Here is a 26,771-nt window from a genome sequence, read left to right on the forward strand (position 1 = left end):
TTATCTAGCATTAACGAACAATGAGCAATGCATGTGTTACAGTAGGCCTATTTATTAATCTTTGATAACGTTAGTTAATAAAAATCTAGCTGGTCATTGATTGTTCATGTTAATTCACAGTACATAAACTAATGTTAACAAATACTAATTTGATTTTGAAGTAGGCAATTAATAAATGTTGAAATTAACATGAACTAAGATTATTAATGCTGTAGAAGAATTGTTAATTCTTAGTTCATGTTAACTAAAGTAGTTAACTAATGTTACCTAATGAAACCTTATCGTAAAGTGTTACCAGGTAATACAAAAAAAAATCTTTGCAGCAACATAAACAAATTATTGTACTCGTTTATAAACGTACATGTATCATATTTCAATAAAATAAATTAAGCTTTTTTAAATAGAACGTTATTGGAATTATTTGTTAAATGCACATACATGTTAGTATAGGCTATTTAAATGCTAAATAGCCTATACATGAAGACACATGACATGATATGACCCATAATTATTTAGAATAATTACATGTACAAAATAAATGTGTAACCGTTTCCATTATATGTTACAGAATGAGAATTTTGATTAGATGTCTATTTTTTCTGTAACAGTTATAGTTTTTATATTTTCTGTTACAGTTAGTAAATACATATAAATACAATTTAAAATGAAATATACTTAACTTAGGCACTATGTAGTAACGCGCATTCATTTCAGTTATAGAAAGCAAATGAAAATTGCATTTGATGATAACAAAGAAGATAATTCAACTTCCACTATAACAAAATTCGAGTATGAAACTTCCGCGTCCGTCTGTGGTTGGGTAAAAACAATGGCACGCCCACAGAACCCAGGAGGGCCAATTAGCGTTTTCGTAGCGCCTGTGCAGCTGCGCATGTGCACTTTGGAATTTTCTCTCACACGTGTTTCCCGTGAAGCAGACGGACACACGCGGACTGCTAAGATGGCGGCGGACGGAGGCCGATCTGCGCTTCCCTGCGCCTTTAGCCCCAAATCACAACAGTTTCTGGCTCTCTGCGCACAGGACGGGAGACTACGGATTTGGAATACCGAGAGCAAAACTCTACAACAGGAATACGTGCCTTCCGCGCACCTGAGCGCAGCCTGTACCTGTGTGACATGGGGACCGTGCCGAGCAGTTCAGGTAACGTTAACACACAGTGTTCGGGGTTCAGTCGGGGGATGCGGCCTGTTGGATCGCAGTGCACCGTTGCAGAGTCTTCGGGTCGCTTTGACTGTATTTACCCAGCATATGATCATAAAACTGAACACTGATAATTTGACAATGTAATTTACTGGGTGCTTTAGAGCTGCGCTCGTGGAGTGCGCTGCGCACATGTTGCGTGTGGCACATGTTCAGACGCAGGCCGCGAGACGCGCAGATGCAACACTAAACTCACATATGTTCTCAACATAAAACCTTTAAAATCACTACACTGATTCCAGAAGTTCAGCTACATGCGCATATTGGGGCTCGTAAACATTGTTATAGTCTTCGGTTGGTTGTCTGTGGCTAATAACGTAACGTAGGCTAATAAGTTGATGTTGGCTAAAGTGATGATTCCCTGCTATTTATTTTATAACTAAAAAAAACATGTCAACATCTCTTTTAGTGTGTTACTTATTTTTGTGTAGTTTAAATGACCAGTGTTGTATGTAAATGTACTTTAGCAATCTAGCACATGGTCACATGGCTGCACAACCCTCACTCGTGAACTTTCTCTTGATGCTGTTTGTAAAGTGTCTATCAGAAATCAGTCTTTCTGTCAAACTGATATATATAGTAACACGCGGACCGTCAGGGTAGTTGATTCTAGCTAGTGTTGGAGAAAGTTGGGCTTAAACATCTTTGACAAGTAACTCTTCCATTGTTACTAGTAACAAATGTTAAATGTTTGACTTGAAGTTCTTTTCTGTTTGTGATTCAGATATCAAACACTAACTTACTAGTACTCACAGGCTTACAACTGTCCTTGATTTTAATGTTGAATTTTCTGATTGGTGTTTTCGATGTACACTCCCTTTATCATCTGTTTTGCGGTCTGTCTTGTTTTTTAGATATGCATCTTGTTGTACAGCACAATGGCAAGCTACTGTTGCTTTTATTGTGCTATATACATAAAAGTTGATTGATTGATTGATAGTATGTTTTCTTTTTTAGCTTTGTACCTGTGGGTTTACTACTTATTAACTATTAATAGTACTTTAGTTGTAACTGCAAGTGGTTATTCATAACTGCTCCAGTTTCCTAGTGCACATGGATCCTAGTACCTATATAATGGATAATAGCCCATTACTGGTAGCTAGATATCATTTTTAATACTTAATAAATAGTCCTTATTAAAACTTAATAAATAGTTTGTCACCAGTAACAAAACAGGCTAGTTTTTATTTACCAGTATCAAATGAATTTTCTAGTGAAATTGAGAACTTGTCACTAGTATTTTGATTATTTGCTAGTAATGTTAAAACAGCTCTCGATAGGTTACATACATTAAAGTCTTTTTAATGGAAATGACTGGGTAAACAATGTCCAGTAAGAAATGTTTAAATATTATTCATAATTAAATAACAAATGAATTTTTTTTCCTGTTGGACTTTCCTAAAAGGCAGAATTAATGGTAATAATTTTCTTTTTCTTTTTATGTGTGTGCACTTTAGGATGTTCCACAGAGGAAGAGGAGGAAATGTGAGGCCGGGTCGGCAGTTGAGCAGACAGATCTGTTGGCTCTGGGCACTGCTGTTGGGTCTGTCCTCATCTACAGCACAGTGAAGGGAGACCTGCATTGCACTCTGGTAAGAATTCACCAACAGCTGGTCATTATGATATTTGGCCAATGCATCTCAAAGATTTAAAGGGTTAGTTCTAGAGATGCACCGATTGATCGGCTGGTGACCGGAATTGGTAGCCTGGATACCAGCCCGATCCCCGCCCACAACATTTTTTGGTCGGGAAGTTCGGTCTGCACTCGATCCATTGAGGAGTAATTATGATCGGTTCAGAATTAGTCGGGCCAATCAAATTGCCAGGGTGGGCTTTATACGATGATGGACAGATGATCTGCAGTTACGTAATCATCACGTTATCAAAGAGCGCTTGGGTTGAACTGGTTTCCCTCAAAGATGACTGCAGCTGGAGAATTGAGATGTATAGATTCCGCCATCGCGTCTGTTGTAAAAGAAATCGACAGCGCATTCATTTTAAAAGACGAACAGAGAACTGCAATCAAGGCATTTGTCGATCGGAAAGATGTTTGCCGTCCTTCCTTCGGGATTCGGCAAAAGTTTATTTTATCAGCTGGCTCCGATGGTCGCTAAGAAGATGGGACGCAATGAAAACCCTGTGGTCGTTGTGGTTTCTCCTTTGGTCGCACTCATGGAGGACCAAGTTAAAGAAGCAACACTCGTTATTTTACTACTTCTTCCAGCGTGCGTGTAGTTCTGTTGACAACTTTGCGTAGCTCATAAAAAAAACACTTACTGCGTTGCTCTGATTGGTTGTAGGTCTATCCAATTGAGTGCAGAGTTTTTTTTTTTCCTGGTTCGGTTAAGACACACCTCATAATCAAAGCCCTATGGAGCAGTATCAGACTCACATTCTGACTAGAATATGAGTATGACGAAGTCAGGCTACGGAATTCGCCGATTTTCACATGATCGGCGACCGGCCGGTCAGTCTGACATATGCCGGTCAAATGCATCAAATCACACGTGCACATGCAGCGCATATTATTCCCGGCATGCATGTAAATCAATGAGTGCATTCACACCGGGAGCAGCGGTGAAACGTGGGTTTCGGTGCAGAATCTATTTTTGCTGCACTGCTCACGCTCCATTAAACTGAAAGCACACTTTTGATGGACAAAATAAATATGATTTCACACAAAAGTTCCCAAAATACACAGAATTTGCATGTCTGGTGTGTTTTAACAAGAACTGGAGTATAGCCTATGTCAGAAAAGAAAATGAATTTTCTTTTTGAAATGAACACATTTTTTTAGTTGGATATTGGATGTGAAAAGAAGGAAATGGTTCTTCCATAACACTGCACTTTAGATGTGTGAATTTCCCACACCAGGAGTAATTTATATAGTCCTATTTTTATCAAAAATGTTCTATGTAAAATGTTCTACTAAAGAAAAGAGAGAAAATAAATATTTGTTTGTGCTGTGAAGTGGTTAGAAAAAATGAAATCGGAATCGGCTAAAATCGGTATCGGCACGTCAAACTCTGAAGAATTGGAAATCGTAATCGGCCTAGAAAATTGTAATTGATGCATCTCTAGTTAGTTCACCCAAAAATGAGAATTGTCATCAATTACTCAGCCTCATGTCCTTCCAAACTAGGGATGTTAACGATTAATCAACGATCGATTAATTGTTGTTAATACGTTAAATCAATAAAACGATCGTCGATTAAGCAGGTTTGTGCGTGTGCTGCTCAACCTCGAATCTTTTATAGCAGACACGAGGAAAAATTAAGCGAGCAGTACAGAGTTATGTTTGGGACCAGTTTACAACTAGATACATCTTCATCACGACTAAGTTTGCGTGTTCATTCGCAGCCTTTTGTCCTTTTGTTTTGTGCAAATGTAAGTTGTAATATTGTTTATTTTGTGTAGGCCTATCTATATCTGATTTATCTCATATAGGGTGCATTTGGTTGAGAATTAACGCTGTATAAAAAGCACCGGTGATCCATTTCAGGGCATGCTGCTCAAACAGCAATGCACAACTAATGACTATGATTGGAACTGTCGTATTACATAATTATTACATCGTATTACATTTTAAAGAGAACAATATTGTAATAAAACATTTGGGTTATTTAATTTTTTGGGTTTACTTGCCGTGTTTCATCGCGTTGCTCCAAGAGCGCCACAACATGAGTCACACATTCTGAATAGAATGTAAATTAGTTCAAGTTCACTTGTACATTCGTGTCATTTTGTGCAGATATAAATTGTAATATGTTTATTTTGTATGTATCTGATTGTCTCTTGTAGGATTCATTTCTTTAAGTAACGTGCTAGCAAAGGGCTTCAGTAACGTGCTAGCAAAGGGCTTCAGTTTACCGTTTTTTCATTCAGTGCATGCTAGTGTTGTCACGATACTAGAATTTCTAACTTTAATACGATACCTTGAAAAATATCGATTTTCGATACCACAGAGAAAAAAATTGCCACAATATTAAGGGGGTATTTTTTGTATTTAAAGCTAAATATAACAAGTCTAGAACATGACAATGAGGTATATTTTACATGAACAAAAATGTCCTGAGTTCTATTTGTTTATTTTTTAATTGGACCAGAGCTAACATGATCCGTTGTATTTTTATTACCTACTGTTATCAAAGACTAAAATATACTGTAACAAAAAAGCACTTAACAGTATCAAATTGGAGGATAGTGTCAGTAATGTATAATAATAAGATTAAACATTCAATTTTCAGTTAAAGGCATGTCATTATTGAATTCAGAGATGCCATTGTCTAGCTGTTTAGTTTAATTAGTAGCCTATCTGTGTAATCAAATTGATGATAATCGCTAATGAAGGAAAATTGCAGAATTAAATAATAATTTTTGAATAAAGTTAAATAGGCACAAGTTAATTTACATTTGACCACAACAATATTTACTTGTCTAAGATTCCTCAGTCAGATTATGTTAACTTTTAAGAAAACGGTGAAAATACTAGACAACACAGACTCATATCAACAACAATACTAGGCCATCTTGGTTAATGTTTCAGAAAAGTTAAAATGAGAAGAGTTACAGTGTTTCTTTTAGGATGTTTTTAGCAGTGGGGGCAGGTCTGTCCAAACAACACACACCCCTGATGCTGAGCATATATGCTGCTAAATGGTACCCCTGGAGCCTGTTCCTTAAGTCTGTTTTCACCTATAAAATAATTTTAAAAAATGAGTGATGTTAGGGATTATTGATAGTCAAACAATCTTTTGGGTGCCCGCAGCACGCTCACAGTGTGAAGCGCGTGTCCGCGTATTCTCCACATGCCTGCTCGCGGTGTGTTTTTTATGCGTGTGCGTGCTATTCTCCGACATGCCCGAGTTGAAAAATGTTCAACTTTGGATAAAACGCAGCCGTCCAATCACAGTGGAGGAGGGGCGGGACTACTACCACACCGACCAACTGTCACAACATTCTTTCTGTACAACGACATCAACCAAGAGAGCTAACCGAACAAAATGGATGAAAAATAAATTTTCAGCATGAAACAAATTATCTGCGAAATCAGTTTCAAGTAAACTGTGCTGCGGATATTCTGTATCATAGCAACGAAACGTCTCAACGGAAAAAACGCTGTGCTGCCAAATGCTCAAGCGCCCACAGCTAGGCGTTTTCAGCAGAGCGTCAAGCGTTTTCAGCTGCCTAAAAACGCTTTGGTGGACACACGGCCTTACTGTCTTTTTGCGTGGAGTTTGTGTTGGGGTTTATGAACTACAAGCCGGTCTCTTTGAATCCATCTTCTACTTTTGTCGAAAGTTGACTGAAGTTTTGTCGCTCGAGTTGTCTTCGCTAATACGGAGAATGGCGGCGAATACACAAACCTGCCAGACATAGCCAGGGGAGCGTGAACGCGCATGACGTCACGCCAAGTCTCACGTTCCGGCCCGAATCCCTCTTATTTATTTTACTGTACAGGATTATAGAGGCAATCGCAGTGATAAGAGAAGGGCTCATTCAGCCCATCAGGCAATTGTTTAAGCATGGATGGGTTAGAAAAACGGGTATTTTTAACATATAATGTTGCGCAATGCACCTTTAATTTAAACGACGATCGAACATGGGAATTTGTGTAAATTGACATCCCTATTCCAAATCCATAAGACTTTCGTTCTTTGGAACACAGATGAAGATATTTTCAATGAAATCCGAGAGATTCCTGTCAATCCATTGAAAGTCTATTCAACCAAAACTTGCTTCAAATTAGGGCTCCACGATACTGGGAAAATATGTGATATGCGATGAGTGTTGCGATAACGATATTTCTTGCGATATAACATTTCCCTAGAGAAATGCTATTTTTATTAAGCTTTTAAAAAAAAAAAATCATTTATATATGTAATGATCATACTAAAATAAACAAGTAGGCTAAAAGATATTCTTCTGATCTTCCGAAGAATATCAGTTTACACTTGCAAAACTTTGATTACCGTATTTTCCACACTATAAGGTGCACCGTATTATAAGGTGCACCTTCAATGAATGACCTATTTTAGAACATTTTTCATATATAGGGCGCACCGGATTATAAGGCGCATAAAATACTGCAGTCAAACGTTTGACTGGGTTTACATTATGCATCCACTAGATGTGCTAAAGGGAATGTCAACAAAACAGTCAGACAAAGTCAAACTTTATTAAGCGTTCTGACAACTCCGTTCACTCCCATGGTAACGTTGTTCAAACGTTGAAGGAGAACTCCGGTCAATTTTAACATTAAGCTCATTTTTTTTGTAAATTTGGAGTGCTGTCAGTTACAGATAACAACGACAAAAACCGACAGTGTTATCCTCTTTTTAAAATTCGCACCCTGTTGACTTAAACGGGACAAGTTTTAAACCTGCTTTTAGCCTTTTAACAACCTTAATGTGTCATTACAACTGCACAGCCATGTGAGTGAACACGGTGAATCTGACTGCAGTAAATGTGAAAGATATGAATAAAAATGATGTTTATTCAGCCAGCTCACATACCCGTATTTTCTTCACGTTTTCGGTCGAAGTCCACAGTAGGCGATTGTCGAGTGCGCGCGCGATCATTGGTAACTAAGCAACAGTGGAGACTCAGACTGTCAGCTGTCAGCCGATGACGGTGCTGTGTGGTGTTCTGAGAATATCAGCTCAAATGGATAGTTCATCCGAATCAGATGTTGAACACACGGAGGAGGTTTGATCGCGCACGCGAACTCGACAATCAACTACTGTGGACTTCGACCGAAAACAGGAAGTAAATACGGGTATGTGAGCTGGTTGAATAAAGAGATTATTCCTGCCTTCGTGAAAGCTCGGATCACAGTTGAGACTGATATATCAGCCCAGGCATCCACGATCCATTGGCAGATAGTGGCGTAAGTCGCCCGGCGCTGTCTCCCCGTCTTGGTGAACGTGTGTTCACCATCCATATATAAGGCGCTCCGGATTATAAGGCGCACTGCCGTTTTTTGAGAAAGTTAAAGGCTTTTAAGTGCGCCTTATATTGCGGAAAATACGGTAATGGTTGTCTGTGAGACTCTGTTATTGTTACTTGGCATTTCGTTAGCAGTTTTGGTAGATGTGGGCTTACACTTTTTGAAGTCTTCATATAGCTCCCTGAGGTTGCGTTTCAGATGACTGGAGATTAGTTTCCTCTCGACGTGGGCAGAATTTTTTCCGCACGACTTAGTGACACGTCACTTATGTTCACCTCGCGCTTTTTGTGCGTGCAAATTCGTTATTTCAAATACAGGCGCGCGGCAAGCACGCTCAATGGAAGCACATTTTTGCAGGCCCGCCTATGCCGCGACGAGATGAGAACATCTTAACTTTTCAGAATGCCGCAAGCTTACCGCAGGTCATGTGACAAAAACCAACGATCAGCTTCGGCCGTTTCGTAACAACATCGAAAGCTCGGCCCGAACAGCTGATCATAGCTGTACAGGGCGGGTTTTTGTTTCTCATCTCCATAAATATATCTAGAAGTAAAGCTAATACAAGGGCTAGAAATCAACTAATCCTTTGCTGATACTTATTCGTCATCATGGAAAGCCCTCAGCGCAGCTCATGGTTGCATAGCAACGACAGACGCAAGCGCTTGTGGAAAGGAGATAGCGGTGCGGCTGCGCTTTCCAGTCGTTTTTAGACGCGATATGTGAACGACCCCTTACACAGTACCTGCATTTGTGACACTTCTCTATTGAAGCCAAAATATTGCCATATTTCAGACGTACAGTTCTTTTTAGGCACAGGTTCTTTGGTGTTGTCATTTTCCTCACTTGTCTCTACTCTCGCCATTAGTTTTTATTTTCCACTCTCTGCTCTGAGCCACTAGGTTCCCCTTTGGGCCCGATCTAGCCAATAGCATAACAGCACCTACTGGGGAGGCGGGTATAAAGATTGTAAGGCCCCATTTGATTGGTCGAATTTGGATAAACAACCTATGCATGCACGCAACACACAAATGCTTGGCACATGTAATTTATCAGACCTCTCTGCGATACGGATATCGCATATACTATTATCGCGATAACGATTATTTTTCTATATATATCGTGCAGCCCTACTTCAAATCATAAACTATAGAAAATTTAGTTGAGCTTCCGTTTGCCACTTTTGAGTGATCTATGTATTTTTTCGCTGATCAAAGTTTATATGTGATTATATGATGAATAGATTAAATTTAGACTCATTCACAAAGCAATTGTGTCTCTTTAGAAGACTTCCATTAAACCACTTGATTCATATGGATTTATTTTATGTCTTTATAAATGTTTTAAGCATCAGAATTTTGGGCGAATAGACTGTCATTTTATTAAAAATATCTTAATTTGTGTTCCAAAGGTAAATAAGTCTTATAGGTTTGGAATGACATGAGTGTGAGTAGTTGATGATAATTTTTAATTTATGGGTGAACTATCCCTTTAAGGGAAGTTTGGTGAACTACAGTGGACTTGAAAATGGCAAGCAAACAGCACACGTTACTTCCATAGGTTTGTAATACCCAGGGGAGAAAGTAGTTCACCTAACTAAAAAAGACACGAGTGATTTCTGTTAATTTAGGTGAAATTAAGAATGTTTAATGGTGTCTTATCCTTTCAGGATGGAGAACACAGTGGACCAGTCAACAGCGTCCAGTGGCATCCAGAGGACTCTGTGTTATACAGTGGCTCAGATGACACGCACATAGCCGAATGGGACCTGCAGAAAGGAAAAGTTAGTTGGTAAGTGTGTGCAGTTATTTGTGTTGGATGTTCCTCTGGTTTTATTCAATGTAATAATTTTGTGCATCTAATTTACAAGCAAACATGTTCTGTGTTCAGCAAATGGAAGGCAGACAGATCAGCCGTCAGCAGCCTGTGTATAAGTCCAGATGGAAAGCTGCTGCTCTCGGCAGGAATGATCATCAAGATGTGGAACCTGGAGACTAAGGAAGTGTACAGGGTGAGTCTGACCTCTATGCTATTAGCAGCCACGGGTAAATAAAAACAGAAAAGTTTCGGATTTAACAATACCTCCCAAATTTGCAGAAATTCACAGGTCACTCTACCATGGTAACAACTCTCTGCTTCGCCACAACACGACCCCCAGACAGCAATGGGATGTACTTTCTGTCAGGAGCTGCTCACGACAGGCTCCTGAGTGTGTGGTACGTTACACCTTTACTAGCTAACCATAGCACACAGAGATAAACCCATAATGATCATTTATGGTTGGTGTACAGTTATTACAATTTGGCCTATCTAATAATTAGGGATGCGCCGATCCCAATTTCGACATTCGACACAGGGGTGCGTTTCCCGTACAACGAGGTAACTCGCTATTTAACTACCATAGTACGATGCATCGTTGAAGAAATCAACTAGCTAGTCACGACTGATTCCCGAAACCGGATCGTCGTTCAACCACATTGGTTAATGATGTCACACAGGTGGTGGAGTAATAACTACATTTACATTTACATTTATTCATTTAGCAGACGCTTTTATCCAAAGCGACTTACAAATGAGAACAATAGAAGCAGTTAAACTAACAGTAGGACAACAATACGTAAGTGCTATAACCCCTCTCAGTTTAATTTTAGTGCGTTTTTTTTTTTTTTTTATATAGAATAGAAGAGAAAGTGTTAATTCTACTGAATCAAGTGCTGCCGAAAAAGATATGTCTTCAGCAGTTTCTTGAAAGTGGCTACTGACTCAGAAGCTCTGGTTGAGTTAGGCAGATCATTCCACCAACAGGGAACAGCCATGGTAAAGGTCCGAGAAAGAGATTTTGTGCCTCTTTGAGATGGTACCACAAGACGACATTCGCTAGCAGAGCGCAGGTTTCTGGATGGCACATAAGTCTGGAGTAATGAGTTTAGGTAAGAGGGAGCAGTGCCAGTGGTTGTTCTGTAGGCAAACGTCAGTGCCTTGAATTTAATGCGAGCGGCAACTGGCAACCAGTGCAATTGTGTGAGGAGAGGAGTGACGTGTGCTCTCTTCGGCTCATTGAAGACTACTCTGGCTGCAGCATTCTGGATCAATTGTAGAGGTTTGACAGAGCAAGCTGGAAGACCAGCCAGGAGAGCATTACAATAGTCCAGTCTGGATAAAACAAGTGCTTGGACAAGGAGTTGTGTGGCATGCTCTGTAAGGAAGTAAGGAACTACTTTTAATGAATGTTTCAGATCGAATTAATGCTAGATGTTTTGCTATAAATTACGGACATGGCATCTGAGGACTTTTTCTAATTTTTCTCAGTTATTTTGATTTATTTCCAGGTTCTATCTAGGCTCATTCTTGCGTAGTAAAGCACGTAAAAAAACGACAATTTAAATCTCTTGACAAACTAAGACGTAAATGACATTTGTATTCTAAATAAAAGACACCGATTGTACTGAATGTCAGCTTGCTTATTGTGCTCAAGATAAGGTTTTATTGAGTCCACATGTCATGCAAACAAGAAACAATGCTTCTAACCACAGGTCGAGAGCTGTCGTTCCAACCACACAACTTTGCGATGCTGTTTTCGAATGTTCGCTGGAACTGGTTTCGGGAAACACTGACTTGTTGAACTATGCTGATAACAACGGAACTTGCGACCATAGTTGGCTAATGATGCTTTTGGGAAACGCACCCCAGATGGGACCGATCCAAATACGATATTGTGCGTATACTATTCTGTGTTAAGCCTCACAAAAGGCACAAAAACGTTATAAAGCACCATCAACTTTTTGTGCACTATATTATGTTAAGCCATTCCATAGTTTAATGTGACATAGAGATGAATATTGAAGTCGTTAAATTCAAGTTCAGGTCAGTGCTTCCCTCACTCCGCTGCGGCTGTCATTCTCCATTCAGCACTCAAAACAGCGTGTCGCGTTCGGTTATGATGGTCACCATGATGAAACTCTCCCTAAGATGATTCAGTGTTCCTATTATACTTGATCTGTAGATAAAGGTCTATGGTTTTGCATAAAATTACTTGATCTTGCTCCTTTCATATTATAACACTTTTGTGCAATGAAAGATATATTATATATAAATATATTTACTTGGTTTTCATGAATGTATTTTACAACAATACAATTACAATGTAACATTTGACCAGATTTAGTGCTACACTTATTCACTTTTATTTGTTCTCCATCTCCACTAAATGTTTAGATTTAATACAATTATTGTGCACTCAGGATTTTTCTAGAGTAACTTTTGTTGCTGAATTTTCCACTAATCTAGTTTATAATCGTATTTTGTCATTGATTATGATCATAATTTTTTTATTTGTTGTTTTTCTTTATAATAATGTTTAACACCCAAAACAGTAATTATCAGTTCAACACACGGGTATTGAAATTCTACCTTTTTTTTTATCACAGTACTCAGAATTTTTGGTATCTGTTCTGAAAAAATGGTGTCGGTGCATCCCTACTAATAATAGTGGGATTTTAATATTGTGATTACAATATTAAAGGGATAGTTTACCCAAAAATGTTAAATTACCTCATAATTTGCTCACCCTCAAGCCATCCCAGGTGTACATGACATTCTTCTTTCAGACAAATAGTTATATAAAAAAAATGGGCTAATCCAAGCTTTAAAATGGGAGTGAATGGCTGGTGAAAATTTGAAGCCCAAAAAAACTTAATCTATCCATTATACAAAAATACTCCACACGGCTAGTGGTAGTTAATAAAGGCCTTATGAAGAGGAGCCATGTTTTTGTAAGAAAAATACCCATATTTATAACTTTATAATCTAAAATAACTAGCTTCCGCCAGACGACTGTAAGCATACTACGCAAGTCGACTTGCGTCACAAGAGTAACCAGTGATGCGTATGACATAGGAGTATCGTAAGCTTAGGCGGCTCTCGCGGTTTAAACAAATAGGGCTGTGCAACAAACTGAAGCTCCTCTTCTATTATATACAATTATCAGACCTGCAAACTTGTCGCTTTTCGGCGATAATCGCCGTTTTCTTGGTCAATTGGGTCATTCACGTGAATCGCGTAGAACCGGAGAGTTTTTTTTTTGTGTGGGGTGGGGGGTGTTGGTGTAGGCTGCACCTAAATCTGCACCCAGGCTAGAATTGCGAAACATTATTGGATAATTCTTATAATTGACATTTCTCTGGGCCAATTGGAATCTTAGTACTTTTTCTCTTGGCCAATCGGAATCTTAGCACTTGCGTCAGAATCGCCATTGGATGAGACACCTGGCTACCACGCGAGTCTGATGGAAACTCATAACGTGAAGGAATCTTATGTGAAATTCGAGGTAAATCAAGCTTTTTTGGAGCAAAAACAACAGCTAGTTGTTTGCTTGATTCAATTAACGTTAGCTACCGCTTTGTTATGCTGCGCTCGTAGAGAGAGAGAGAGAGAGAGAGAGAGAGAGAGAGAGAGAGAGAGAGAGAGAGAGAGAGAGAGACGCGTACACTCTCACTGTATTCAAACTGCCTTGCTCTCCCTCCATCGCGCATATTAATCAAAATCTATTGAGAATTGACACGATAGTAAAAGATCAAAAGACCAAAGTTTCACGTGGAGATTTTTTTTCCTGAATTACCGCTGGGTGTGAATTGCAGCCTGCTAAAATTGCCCTATCCTCTCTGAAAAGCGTTCCGCACATTCAGCTGACATAAACCACATTTTCAATAAACAAAAAACCTATCCAGTGATTAAATGTTTTCTGTGTTGAGAGTTGAGACAAATCTTGTGCGATGTCCTTATCTGCTGGGATAATCACACAACGCGTGCCGTGTGTGTCAGCTAATGGCACGTCCGATTCGCGAACTATGACTCATTTGAACCGATTTACTTTTATGAATGGTTAAAATAACTGATCTGTCCAACATCTGTCTCTTCAAAAGAGATCTGAATCGGTGTATAACAAATTGATAACACCACACTAGTTAATATTAACTATTCATAAACTGCACTTCTTAATCTTTATAAATAAATAGCATTTATTAATCTTTGGTAATGTTAATTTCACTATTTACTATTAGCCTTATTACAATTAAAAGTTCTATTTGTTAACATTAGTTAGCCTAATGCACTGTGAAGTAATATGAACAAACAACGAACAGCTGTATTTTTATTAACAAAGAATAAATACAGTAACAAATGTATTGCTCATCATGTTTCATTTATATTTTACTGCCTTTTCTCCTTTGCCAATCCTATGATAATTATATATACAGTATAGTGTTCATCCAGAACAACATGTAACTGTGTAACCACGTCACCCTAGCAACCGTTTAAAGCTACCCAGCAACCATATTGCAACATATAGAAGCCATATTGCAGCTCCACAACATCGTTAAGACATTGTTGTTGAGAACAATGTCCCCCCCCCCCAACACTGTCACCTTTCTTACTCTGAGGAGTTTGCAGGTCTGATTATATATTATCTTCAAAATTTCGAATTCGCGACTGGGGTTTTGTTTTGCTCTTTCCTCTGAGCTTCTGCGTTTGTCATTACGTAGTGCGTCGGGTCAGGAGTTGGTCTTCCACCATAAATCGATGCGTACGGCCGTCTGTCGGAAGCCAGTGATTATAGTTTATAAAGTTTTAAATATGGGTGTTTTCCTTACACAAACAATGGCTTCACTTCAGAAGGCCTTAATTAATCCCCTGGAGCCATATTGATTACTTTTATATAATGCATCGATGCACTTTTTTTAGGCTTCAAATTTTCACCAGCCATTCACTCCCATTATAAAGCTTGGAGACAGGACATTTTTTAATATAACTCCGATTGATTTCGTCTGAAAGAAGAATGTCATAAACACCTAGGATGGCTTCAGGGTGTGTAAATCATGGGCAAATTTTCATTTTTGGGTGAACTAACCCTTCAACCAAAACAATACAATTAAGACAGCTGATTCATGATATTGTAAAAAAAAAAAAAAGCTCATAGAAATCTGAGGCTCAATAAAATGATGTCTGATTTAGTTCCTTCTGTGCTCCTCAGGCAGGTGAGGTCAGATGGCAAGGACAAGAACTCTGTGGTGTCATTTACTCTGACAGATGAACCGCAACACATAGATCTTCAGACATCCAGCCACAAAGAGGAGGTGAGGATTTAATGGGCTTAATCATTATCCATGATTGGAGTTATGTGCTTGGGTTTTGACACCTCTCTGTATGTTTCTCAGGCTATGAGGTTAGCAGTGGTGTGTAAGGATGGTCAGCTTCATCTCTTTGAGCACTTTCTGAATGGGTGAGTCTGTCCATCCTCTATTTATCATTGTGAATGGTTATGCTTTAAACCAGTTCTGTGAAGCTCATGTTCATATTTTTCTTCCTCAGGATATGTAAGAAGCCACTGTCACCAGTGTGCTCACTGCAGGTGTCCACTATGAAGGGAGACTCACCTGTCCCAGTGCCTCTGCTCGCAGCAGCTTTGTGTGCAGACAGACAGAACCTAAAGCTGGCATACGGACATCACCTGCAGCCTGTCATGGAGAAAACTGTAAGTTCAGCAGAAATTGATCATTGATTTAAGTGGGTTATTCAATTGGTCAATTTTCTAACATTCCGTCTCTTCCCACAGCCATTTAACACGTCAGAAAGACATGCGTGCTTAGTCCGAGATGTACTTTCCACACTTTCTCTCTCTGTAGACATGGCTGTCTCCAAGGTAAGACGCCATCAATAAATGCTTTGTTACATGTTCAAATGCATACGATCACAAGGAATAGGGGATATATTATTGTTTGCGATATACCGGTAAAAATTCTCCTCACGACAAGAATTAGTCTTCTCGTGATAATAGCGATAAAGCCTTCTTGATGATGTATTTCTGTTTGGGACCCATTCGCAGCTCATATGCAGAGTGAAAACAACTATGGTGGAAGGTAGACGTGAAGCTAGGGGTGTGCAATATCGCGGTGTTTGATCGTGGACGATTAAAATGTCTCCACGATCTGCTTTTGAAGAAATATCGTAGTATTGTGCCTTCTATCAGTTGCAGTTCTGGCACCTCCGTCTCAACATACTGTACAACACGATGTATATTCACATCAAATGTTAACGCAGAGGAACGGGACACTGCAGTTCACAAAAGTTCATTATTTGCATGAGCTTTAAAGCCTTGCTGGTTAAACATGTAATTAACGTGCTGATGCGCTGTTCTAACGTGCGCTTTCTGAGCAAACTTATTCGGGTTTAAAACAACTTGAGAGTAAATGATGACAATTAATTTTTGGGAGAACTACCCCTTTAATGTTAATAAAACAACATTACTCTTGACTGAGAACTTTAATAGTAGCTTTAATAAGAATAAATGTATAATTTATAAAGTGAAGTCTATGTTGTGTTTTATTTTCATATTTGTTCATTTAGCCTAATTACTTTCTTCAATGCTACTGTTAAATACACCTACTGTAGCTGAAAAAATAAAGCACTGTTTATTTCATTTGTATATTAAGTTGTGTATGTGTACACAAGATTTTTATCTTCACCACTTTGGCCTAAATGTCTGCCATTCTTTTTTTATTTTATATTTTGTTACCTATAAGGCTTTGTTTTTAAAATAGGGACATTAGTTTGGCTGTAATGCAGAGTCACTTGCAAAATAGTAAAACCAACATGAAAAAGAATCGTGATAAAATCGTCATATGATATTTTTGCCAAATCGCCCACCCCTACGTGAAGCTGAGGCGGAGTTTATCGCTAAACGAGGAACTACCTCTAATATATGGGACTGGTAGGTACTAGGGGTGGGCGGTATGACCAAAATTCTATTTCACGGTATGACTAATTTTATTTCACGGTAACGATATATTTCACGATATAGTTATTTATATATGTAGAAAAATCGACAAAAAGGGCTTTGTATAATAAATAAACCCAAATACTTTAGAAATGAAAAGTACTTCACATTGTTTTCTGTTTCTCTTATTTGATAAATTATTTCTTTGGTAAACTATTTAGATAGCTAAATATAAACAAAACACACTCATCAACTTTTAGATGAACTGCCCCCAACTGATTGATATTAAATACAAATCATAGGTGCAATTAAACTTTAAACAAAGTGTTTCTGAATAATTTTTCAATCTCATGTTATGCTTTACTTCATCAATCAGTTTCTGAATATTTTATATTGAACTATTCTATTCATGATAAATTAGTTATTTCCTTTTAATTTTGTAGGATAGTAATACTAGTTATGTTTAAATGTGTTCCCCGGTACATTTTGCCATGTCTGCTTAGGCTGCACTGCGTTTTTAAGGGGCTTGTTTTGCTCTTTTTGTGATATCTGGCAACCTGTCACCCTGCGCTTTAATCAATAGAAGTTCAGAAGTGACTAGAAGGAGAGCAGCAGTTTGAAAACCGAACAGCAGCTACTGTTAGTGTTGACAAAGTAGCCTAGATTAAATTATACACACCTTGTAACTGCGTCATTATTTGAGCATAGCCCGGTGAACACCGCGCTCCCTCAGACTCAGTGCGTGTGCACGCGCGCGTCTTCTGCATCAGTAAAATGCGATCGGTTAATTTGAGTGTCAAATTGTAATCACGTTTCGAATCAAAGGAAGATTTTATCAGCTGGTTCGGTGGCCAATTGTTTGGAGTTAGAAATATATAACTCGCAATGCATATTTAGTAATTTTGCCTCAGATAGGCTACAGGATTATACATTCACTTTAACAAGCAGGATGTTCATTACCACGGGCGGCAAACTGTTTGCGTGTTTAAAAACTATACATAAGAGAAGGAAAGATGCAGATAACTATGCATTATTTAAGGTTATTTCTATTCGTTACGATATTGATATATGAACTGTTGTTGTCCAGCTTTCCCCGTTGCGAGCGTGCACTCCTCTATCTGTAGCCTGGGTGCTGCACTGCTCTATAGTGACTGCCTGCGCCTTTCCCCCCGAAAATATCACGTTAACAACAACAACAACAACCCTTTAGAAAATGTAATTCCTTTGTGGATCCTCTTGATCTGCTTTCTACGCGTTTCTTTTTACAATTCGCTGTGTTTCAGTCTCAGGCACGTTGCACGCGAGTTAACCACGCCCACTTATTTGCATGTCGCGGTATACACGGAATAAAAAAATCTGTTACGGTTGACATTTTCTACCGCGGTAACGATATATACCGTCATACCGCCCAGCCCTAGTAGGTACACAGATATATTTTCTCTCGCCGATCACTGACTGAGCGTTTGAGTTTCACTCTCCGTCAAGCGGTCTGTAAAGCGCACTATTTCAGTTCATCTCAATGAATGCACAGTGTATTTGACGCACAGTAAACACTAGTGTGAGGTGCCCGACTTGCACAAATATTGTGATTATCATTTTTAGTCCATATCTCCCATCCCTAACGAGCACACTGGTGTGATCGGTCTTGGCTGGTCCCTGTTGATGTTGTGTTTGAAAAGTGCTTAAATTTGATTATGCTTAATTTTAACACTTTCTTTCACAACAAATACCTATCTGACTGAATAGTTTGTTTATTAAATAGAGAAATAAAATGTAGCCCTTCAGATACAGAGTGATTTGCGCTACACTGCCCAGAGCAAAAGTAGGCGGAATTTTCATTTCGGTTTCCGCGCTTGTTTGGATACCCCGTTTTTATTTGACGCGCGAGTAATCGTCACAGAGCGCAGTGGCAAAAGTTGAACTATTCTTACTTTGACCGCAGCGTGCGTGCAAGCTCGCCTATGCTGCGCTCCGCTTTGGTCGACGCAGCAACAAAACATCCTCGCGCGGCGCAAGCCATTGAAATAAATGGGTTTCTTAGCGCAGCGCATTCCATATTCTGTCTGAAAGGGCCATTAGTGACAGAGTACTTGGTGTGATAACGTAATGTTAGTATTGCATGTTCGTTATGGCACCTTCATTTGTGGAATATGCAGTGAACATAGCCAAAGTTACAGCACAGTAACTGTAACGTTAACTACCCGCAAATTAAAACCTGCAAACGTTTGCCCAGTGCATTACATACAAGTAGCCAACTGTAAGGTTGTTTACACTGCACAATATTTACACTGCTCTATTCCAGTAGATAAATGTAGGCTTGGCAATGTAAATTATTTATCAGGCAGGTGTCTGTGCACTGTCAGAGTCTTCTAGGTTACATGCCCTGAGGATGGTCTTGTGACCGAAAGCTTGGCGATTAAAATTGCTTTAAAGGATTCAAGTGTGCAGACAGTTTATTTATTTTCTGAGTCTTCTAGGTTAAAATGGAATTATTAAAAAGTTGAAAAGTATTATTCATAAGCATTATCTACTTAGTGATACATTTTGAAAAATAAAGCTTATGATTTGCTTAAATATCTGATCCTTCTGCTATTACAAAACACCATTTTGGCTGTTTATTGCATTATCTCTTTTAATGTGATAAAAACACTAAATAATAATTTTGTGACTATGCATTGGTATGTAATTTACGGTGGCGTAAGGTGCTGGAAAAAGCTTTAAAATAGACCTTGAACTTGCTTGAAAAGTGCTTGAATTTCACCTTGGAAAAGGTGTACGAACCCTGTAGGAAACTATAACGTTTACTATTATTCTCCCACTTCACCAGCCACTTACTTTCATGTATTTCTGGAGAAGTGGATGAATTTACGTGTTGTAAATCTGACCCATCCGATTCTCTGAATTGTGGCACAAATTAACATGGCGGTGCCCATCGCTCGTTATAGATCAACTAAAATGATCCTTATAAAGGTTTTTAAATGACAAAATACATTTACTTGCACGTATTTGAGAATCAGAATATCAGGTAGGTGATAAAATGGCTTACAGGTTTGTGAATATTCTGAGGGAAAAAGGGAATAAAAGCGATACATCTGTCATACAGCGCTATTGTGGCTGCAGTGTCTCGTGACAATCATGACGCGGCGCCATGGAAATAAGATGATACGTTAACTCTGGGGGCTTAGCTAGAACATTTTAAACTCGCATTTGAAAGGGTTAAAAACTGCTTTGTTTCTGATTCTGTATAATTACACATTCCTGTCTTTAATCTGTCTACCTGAGATATTTGTAACATTTGTCACACTGCAGAACAATTTAAGTGAACCGCAAAAAGAAAGAAAGAAAGAAAAGGGTGATTTTAAAATATTTTGAACAGGGGTGTCCAATCTCGGTCCTGGAGGGCCTTAGCTCTAACTTGCCTCAACTCACCTGCCTGAAGTTTCTAGTATGCCTAGAAAAACCTTGATTAGCTGGTTCAGGTGTGTTTAGTTGGAGTTAAAGTTAAACTTTGCTGGACAGTGGCGCTCCAGGAGCAGGATTGGACACCCCTGATTTAGAAGAAATGGTATCCGGTTACAGCATATGAATGTACACTACAGTTCAAAGTCGACAAGATTTAAAAGGAAAAGTCTCATACTCACTAAGGCTGTGTTTGTTTAATCAAAAATAGTTCTTTTAAAATATAATCATTTTAATCATTTAAAAGCTCCCTTTTCAGCAGCCATTACTCCAGTCCCCAGTGTCACATGATCCTTCAGAAATCTTTTTATTTTGCTGATTTGCTGCTCAAGAAACATTTCTTACTGTTATTATCTGTGTTAAAAACAGTAATTTTTTTGGAAATGGATGCATTTTTTTTTCAAGATTCTTTGAATAGAAATTTAAAAAAACAGCATTTACTTGAAAGGGAAATCTTATGTAACAATGTAAATGTCTTTACTGTCACTCAAACTAATGCATCTTTGAATAAAACTGTTATTTTTTTAAAGAGAAGTTCCTGAACCCAAACTTTTGAACAGTAGTGTATATGTAAAGAAAAATAAAACCTCAAATCAAATTGTTAAATAAGTTCATGGTCAAATTACTAAATCAACTACCCATTTCCTCTGTAACACTGGTACGGTAATGGTTTAAAACGGTTTGACTGTGCATTAATTTGAACATCATCTTCTAGGTGAAGACACCAGTTGTTAATCAAAAGAGCAAAGTTTTAATGCCAGGACTAACAGGACACAAAGCACCAATCAAATTAACTCCCAATGAAGCAGAGAAAAGGAAAAAAGAGGCCAGTACCACAGAGGTAAGACTCCAGACAATTTGTGTAAAATGCTTAAATTATATCACCCAAGAATTAAATTAAGGAATTCCTTCAATTGAATATATGAAAAAACCTCTCCATCCTACTCTAGTTGTCTATCGAGGAGCGGTTGGAGCAGATTGAGTTGAGTGGCGGCAGGAAGGGTGCTGCTAAAGGCTCGTCCTCCCTGCAGACGGACAGCTTTGCTGTACTGCTTGTTCAAGGCCTAGAGAGCAAAGACGAGAAGATCCTTAATGTAATTAACACTCAGATTGTTGTCTGTTCATAGGCCCTTTGTCAATGACCGCTGTTCATGTTCTCATTCTGATTTGATTCATTCTAACAGAAAATATTTCAAACCAAAAAAGAGATATTGATAAAGAACACTGTTTCCCGGTTACCACCCCCAGCTATCCTGCCATTGCTGGAAGAGGTATGTCGTCGACACTGTTAAATAGTATTAGGTATTTAAACAAACTACAAAAATCTTAAAAAAAGACCCCTAAACTTTTGATTAGTGTATATTATATACATTTAAATTATTTTATGGTTGTTTCTTTAGCTGTCCAGAAGACTGCAGGGGCATCCGTTCGCGTGAGTATATTTTTACTTTTGGTTCTTTTTAAGGTTTTTAAGGCATTCAACTTTTTGTAACATGATTCTTTTACTGTGTGCAGGGCCTTGCTTATAGTTCAGTGGTTTAAGGCTGTACTTACACAACACGCATCATACTTGTCTTCGGTAAGTGTGTGTGTACATCTATACCTGTCAAATAGATTTGCATAATCCAGATCTTAATGGTTGAGCCAGTGCTTATTTAGTCTTGTATCCACGGTAGATAATATTTCTCACATTTTTGGGGGGTTCCTCATTTGATCTGTTCGTCTTGTTGTGCCCCATAGCTGCCGGATCTAGTGTCTCAGTTGGGCTTGATCTACCATATGATTGAGAGCAGGGTAAAGTTATATCATCAACTCAGCAGGCTTCATGGCAAATTGTTCCTGCTTATGTCACAGGTGAGCTGCTCAAACACAAGCAACCAGAACAAATGGCTTAAAGGGATAGTTCACCTGAGAAGGAAAACACAAATTTTTCTCACTTTTGCATATTTTTCCACTAGGTGGCGACCAGCACCAGCTCTCAGAAAACTGATGTCGATCGCACAGCAAAACTGGTTTATGAAGAAGGTAATGAGCTCTTTTATTTTTTAGTAACCATTAGCAGTTTGTTTTTGTAATAAAATACACTCAAATATAATGAACCAATAAAATTGTAGTTTAATCACTTAAGAAGTTTAAATAGTTCTTGATTAGTAGTTTAATCAAGACTAATAGAGGGTATGCATTGACATCACTTTCCCACCGGAACACGGCCCTCAGCTGGACTGAGTGACAAAAGAACAGCTGTGTGACTGCAATTTATAGGGGAAACAGCGAAAACGTATGATTATCAGTTTAAACTAAAGGTTGGACTCGATATAGTGTTCCTTACAACTTACCCAGGATTCAGTGATCCATGGATATTGCCATGCAGCCAGGAATTGTTTCCTGACATTTATATGTGCCTGATTTTGACACTGGGGAAATAAAACAAATTTGTCTGTGAACGCTTTGTTAATATATGTAGGTCTAAGTCTGGGTGATCGCTTATATCAATGTTATATACATTATGTTGTCCAGCTCTAAAACTTGTGTCGTTTTTTTTTTCACCCAGTATTTATTTAAAAGCATCCAATTATGCGGAGTATAAGATGATAAATATTTAGTCCAGTTGCAGTCCAGTTGTTTCTGTGAATTGCATTGATCCATTTGCTTTTTTCAGTAGCTTTCGGCAGTCTGTAAAATACCTCAGATTTTGTGTCTAATCTATTTATACAGTCAATTGTCAAAGCTCTTTCCTGGTTTAGATGTGGTTTGTGTTTTTCGCAGCATTCACGCTGAAAACCAATGCTGCTCAGTGTTTCCCCTAGGATTTTTTTTCAGGGGGGGGACTGCTAGTGTTGCGGAGCGGGCGTTACGGATACGTGTTGTAAATTTTTTAGCAATCAAAAAGCATGTCTAATTAATTGAAATAGTGTATTATGAATCATTAAACGTATACAACATTTAAAAAAAAAATATGAAAAAATTTCACACTAATTCTGTGTTGTGTTTTTTCTGGTAATAAAATGAAGACATAAAACACAAATTTTATCATTTATCATCAATTTTAATCATATGAAATTAAATAAACTTTTTGTCAAATAACGTGCTGCACAATGAGCTTTACTGTTAAAATTAAAACATGGATTATTCCTTAAATTCAGTTTTGATGATAATTTATTTGGATTAGTGTTAGTATTATTACATTGGGACATATTTAAATTCTACTGTACAACGGTTATATTTCTGTCAAGTTAAACCGAACTTTTATTTTGACGGGTTGCCGTGAAGACCTTTTGAGTTTGTGTGTTTATGTCATGATGATAGTTTTTCTCAAATGAAGCGGTTAAATGATCACGAAGTGACTTTCGGAGTGGATCTAGAGCCTGGAGAGGAAGTTTATGCATTTGTGTCTTCATATAGGCAAAAAACAGCGCAAGCGTCACACGTGCTTCAGTGTGTGTGTGTGTGTGTGGTAAATGAAACTGCGCGTCGGCTGCACCATTCATTCACACAGAACAAGCAGGATTCGTATTTAAATTGTCTTTGTGGTTTAATATCCACACACACTTGTCTACATCGCGATTTGATTTCAAGTGTATACTGAACTGCTTTCTATTTATTACTCAAAAGGTCGACAAATTCCACGAAATTCCGCGTTATACAGTAAATTTCTTTTTATGACTGGATTTCGTCAGCAATTTAGGGGGGCGGGGGGTCGTTTTGGGGGGGCGGGCTGCCCCCCCAAAACAATGATAGGGGAAACACTGCTGCTGCTCAGTCTTTTTGCCACTCAGTTGGCAAAATTGCAGTCATTCCGGTCAACGGTGATGTCATGCGCATACCCTCTATTGAGTAGCTGACTAAAATATCTTAATATATTTTATCATTCTGTGTATTCAGTTTAATCTTAATTCCTTTTTAAGTGTTATTAGTGTACCCATTTCGACTGATTTAACCATCAAAATGGCATTGAATATTGACATGGCAAAAATAAATAAACACTTCCTTTTTTTCTAGAGTCTTCAGATGAGGATGAAGGTTCAGGAGATGAAGGGCGTCCTGAGGATGACTCTGATGTAAGATGCTCTCTCACAGGTTTTCCTTCTGGGGTGTTTGGAGAGTGGCATTATGGGATTGCTCTCATGTTGACTTGTCTTTTCAGAACTGGGAGGAGGATGAGACGGCAATGGAATTGACAGAAGACAAAAAGAACCACAAAGAGGAGGATGAAGAGGAAGATATGAAAGATGAATCAAAAGCAAATGGTGATTCAGATCTGGACCCTGAAAATGAAAGCGAAGAGGAATAATACCCCCCCAAAAAAGCACCCTTGCATTTATATATGATTTCATTTTATTTTTCATTTTGTTGAATTTTATTGTAACGAAACAAAAGGTTATGTTTTATAGAATTCCGATAGCCAATGCAGCCTGGACTTGTGGTTGTCTTTCTCAGAACAGTCATAAAGGGCATGTGACCCTCAGTCTGGGTGACTGACAGCTCCTCGTGGAGAGAGAGCACACACATTTGAGGTCCATTCGTGTCACTTTTCCTGTGACCTCCTAACTGCCTCTGTTTTGTTGCCCAGCTACAATGGGATACTGTGGGTTTCCCAAACCAAATCCCCCTCGATCCCCCTGCTCGATTGCATCCTTAAACAGACGTCCGATGTCCCGGTGGTCCGAGCATATGAGCTTATCATGATTATGCTCATCAACATTTGTCCTCTGTTCACATCCTTGATTTATCTGTCGTCATTGCTCTCTCTGTCACGGTCATTTCTCATGTTTGATTTCTGTGTCCTGTGTGTGATTTCAGATGAGGTTTTTTACACCCTCTGCAGTCATAACCCAGTTCTTGGTCTTGAGAACAAAAAATGTGAACCTCTCCCATTACAACATGAATATAAAAAAACACAAAACCAGAGGCGTTGTACGTTAATTATACAGTGGTTGCAGTTAGCGTCAACCAAAACCTTTCATGCAAACAATATATCGGCGACTGTTGTACAGTTTAAATGAAATAAATACAGCTTTGTTCTCATCTCTTGTTTGGATTCATTTCATCTCATCTCAGCTCTAAATGACAGCAATGATGTGAAATGTATCAACCTGAAGACTGTCTGTATGCATGTAAATAAATACATATATATTATTTCTCTAGCTCTACAAAAGTAATGGGAATTTGTAAAATTTTATGCTTTGCTCTAAACGATTTCATCAGCTATAAATTTCTGTTTGTTATTGCAATCTATGTTAATAGTTTTTTATAAATGCTTATTCAGTAGTCAAAAATGACTGAAAAAATATGTAAAAGATGAAAATTCCTGGGTCATTACCAAAAGAAATTATTGGGTCAATAATGGTTTTTATCTAGTCAGCACAAGTGATTTACAGTTTTTAGGATACAGTTGCTCTTCTCAGGTGCTCTGTGTATAGGTACATCTAAAAAAGGTTTGAATATGAAGTTCATTTTTTTTGTTGGTAATTTAATACAAGTGAAACTTTCATATATTTTAGATTTATTGCATGTAAAGAAAAATATTTCTAGCATTTTTTTATTTGGATGATTACAGCTTCCAGCTCATCAAAAATCCAGTATAGCGAAATATTAGAATATGTCCTAAGATCAATCAAATGATTTACAATACAGAAATGTTCAAGGTCCTCACTGCCGAACACGAAATCAAGGGGGAGGAGTTGGATCCAGATCCAACTCCTCCCACGTTACATATAGGCTACCTAAACCTATACCATCTCCGCCCCCTGATCCCTAACCCCACCCCTAATCCTACCCATCTCCACCCCTTAGATCTGGATCCAACTCCGCCCCCTGTGTCTAGTGTACTGCAATGAGGTGCTACTGGAGGATTCTGGGCATCTCCACTCTTTCTCCAGACTCTGGGACCTTGATTTCCAAAAGAAATGCAAAATTTACTTCCATCTTAAAAGAGGATTTTGGACCACTGTGCAACAGTCTAGTTATTTCTTCTAGTCCAGGTTAGACGCTTCTGACTGGTTCAGGAGTGGCTTGGTTCTATGAATGTGACGGTTGTAGGGCATTTCCTGAAGACGTCTGTGTGTGGTGGCTCTTGATGCACTGATTCCAGCTCCAGTCCACTCTGCTTGACAGTCTTCTCAAGGCTGCTATCATCCCTGTTACTTGTGCACCTTTCCTGCCACACTTCTTCCTTCCAATCAACTTTCCATGAATATGCTTGGCGATGATCGTCTTCTGGACAACTGTCAAGTCAGCAGTCTTCCCCATGAGTGTGGTTGCATGTGCTAAACTAGAACTAAAGATACTGGTATTTTATATCAGGTACATTTACACACACCTTACTGTTTTCTCCTGACCATAGATGGCGCAAAATTTTTATTTTTAATTTTGTC

At 38.5% G+C, this 26,771-nt stretch overlaps 1 protein-coding gene across 1 annotated transcript; it reads left to right on the forward strand.

Annotated features, from left to right (window-relative positions):
• The first annotated feature begins 913 nt into the window (after window positions 1-913).
• On the forward strand, window positions 914-25,422 carry wdr43 (WD repeat domain 43). Its single transcript, XM_056264351.1, has 18 exons — window positions 914-1,162; window positions 2,680-2,814; window positions 9,838-9,959; window positions 10,059-10,179; window positions 10,266-10,384; window positions 15,196-15,298; window positions 15,380-15,444; window positions 15,534-15,696; window positions 15,778-15,864; window positions 21,113-21,238; window positions 21,348-21,491; window positions 21,582-21,668; window positions 21,798-21,829; window positions 21,913-21,976; window positions 22,138-22,251; window positions 22,356-22,422; window positions 24,397-24,455; window positions 24,542-25,422. Exons 1-18 carry the CDS (start codon window positions 962-964, stop codon window positions 24,686-24,688), a joined length of 1,956 nt encoding a protein of 651 aa, XP_056120326.1. The 5' UTR covers window positions 914-961; the 3' UTR covers window positions 24,689-25,422.
• The last annotated feature ends 1,349 nt before the right edge of the window (window positions 25,423-26,771 follow it).

Source organism: Rhinichthys klamathensis, unplaced genomic scaffold (genome assembly GCF_029890125.1).
Source record: "Rhinichthys klamathensis goyatoka isolate OS25496 unplaced genomic scaffold, OSU_Roscu_1.1 h1tg000220l_1, whole genome shotgun sequence".
In the NCBI taxonomy this organism is placed as follows: Eukaryota; Metazoa; Chordata; class Actinopteri; order Cypriniformes; family Leuciscidae; genus Rhinichthys; species Rhinichthys klamathensis.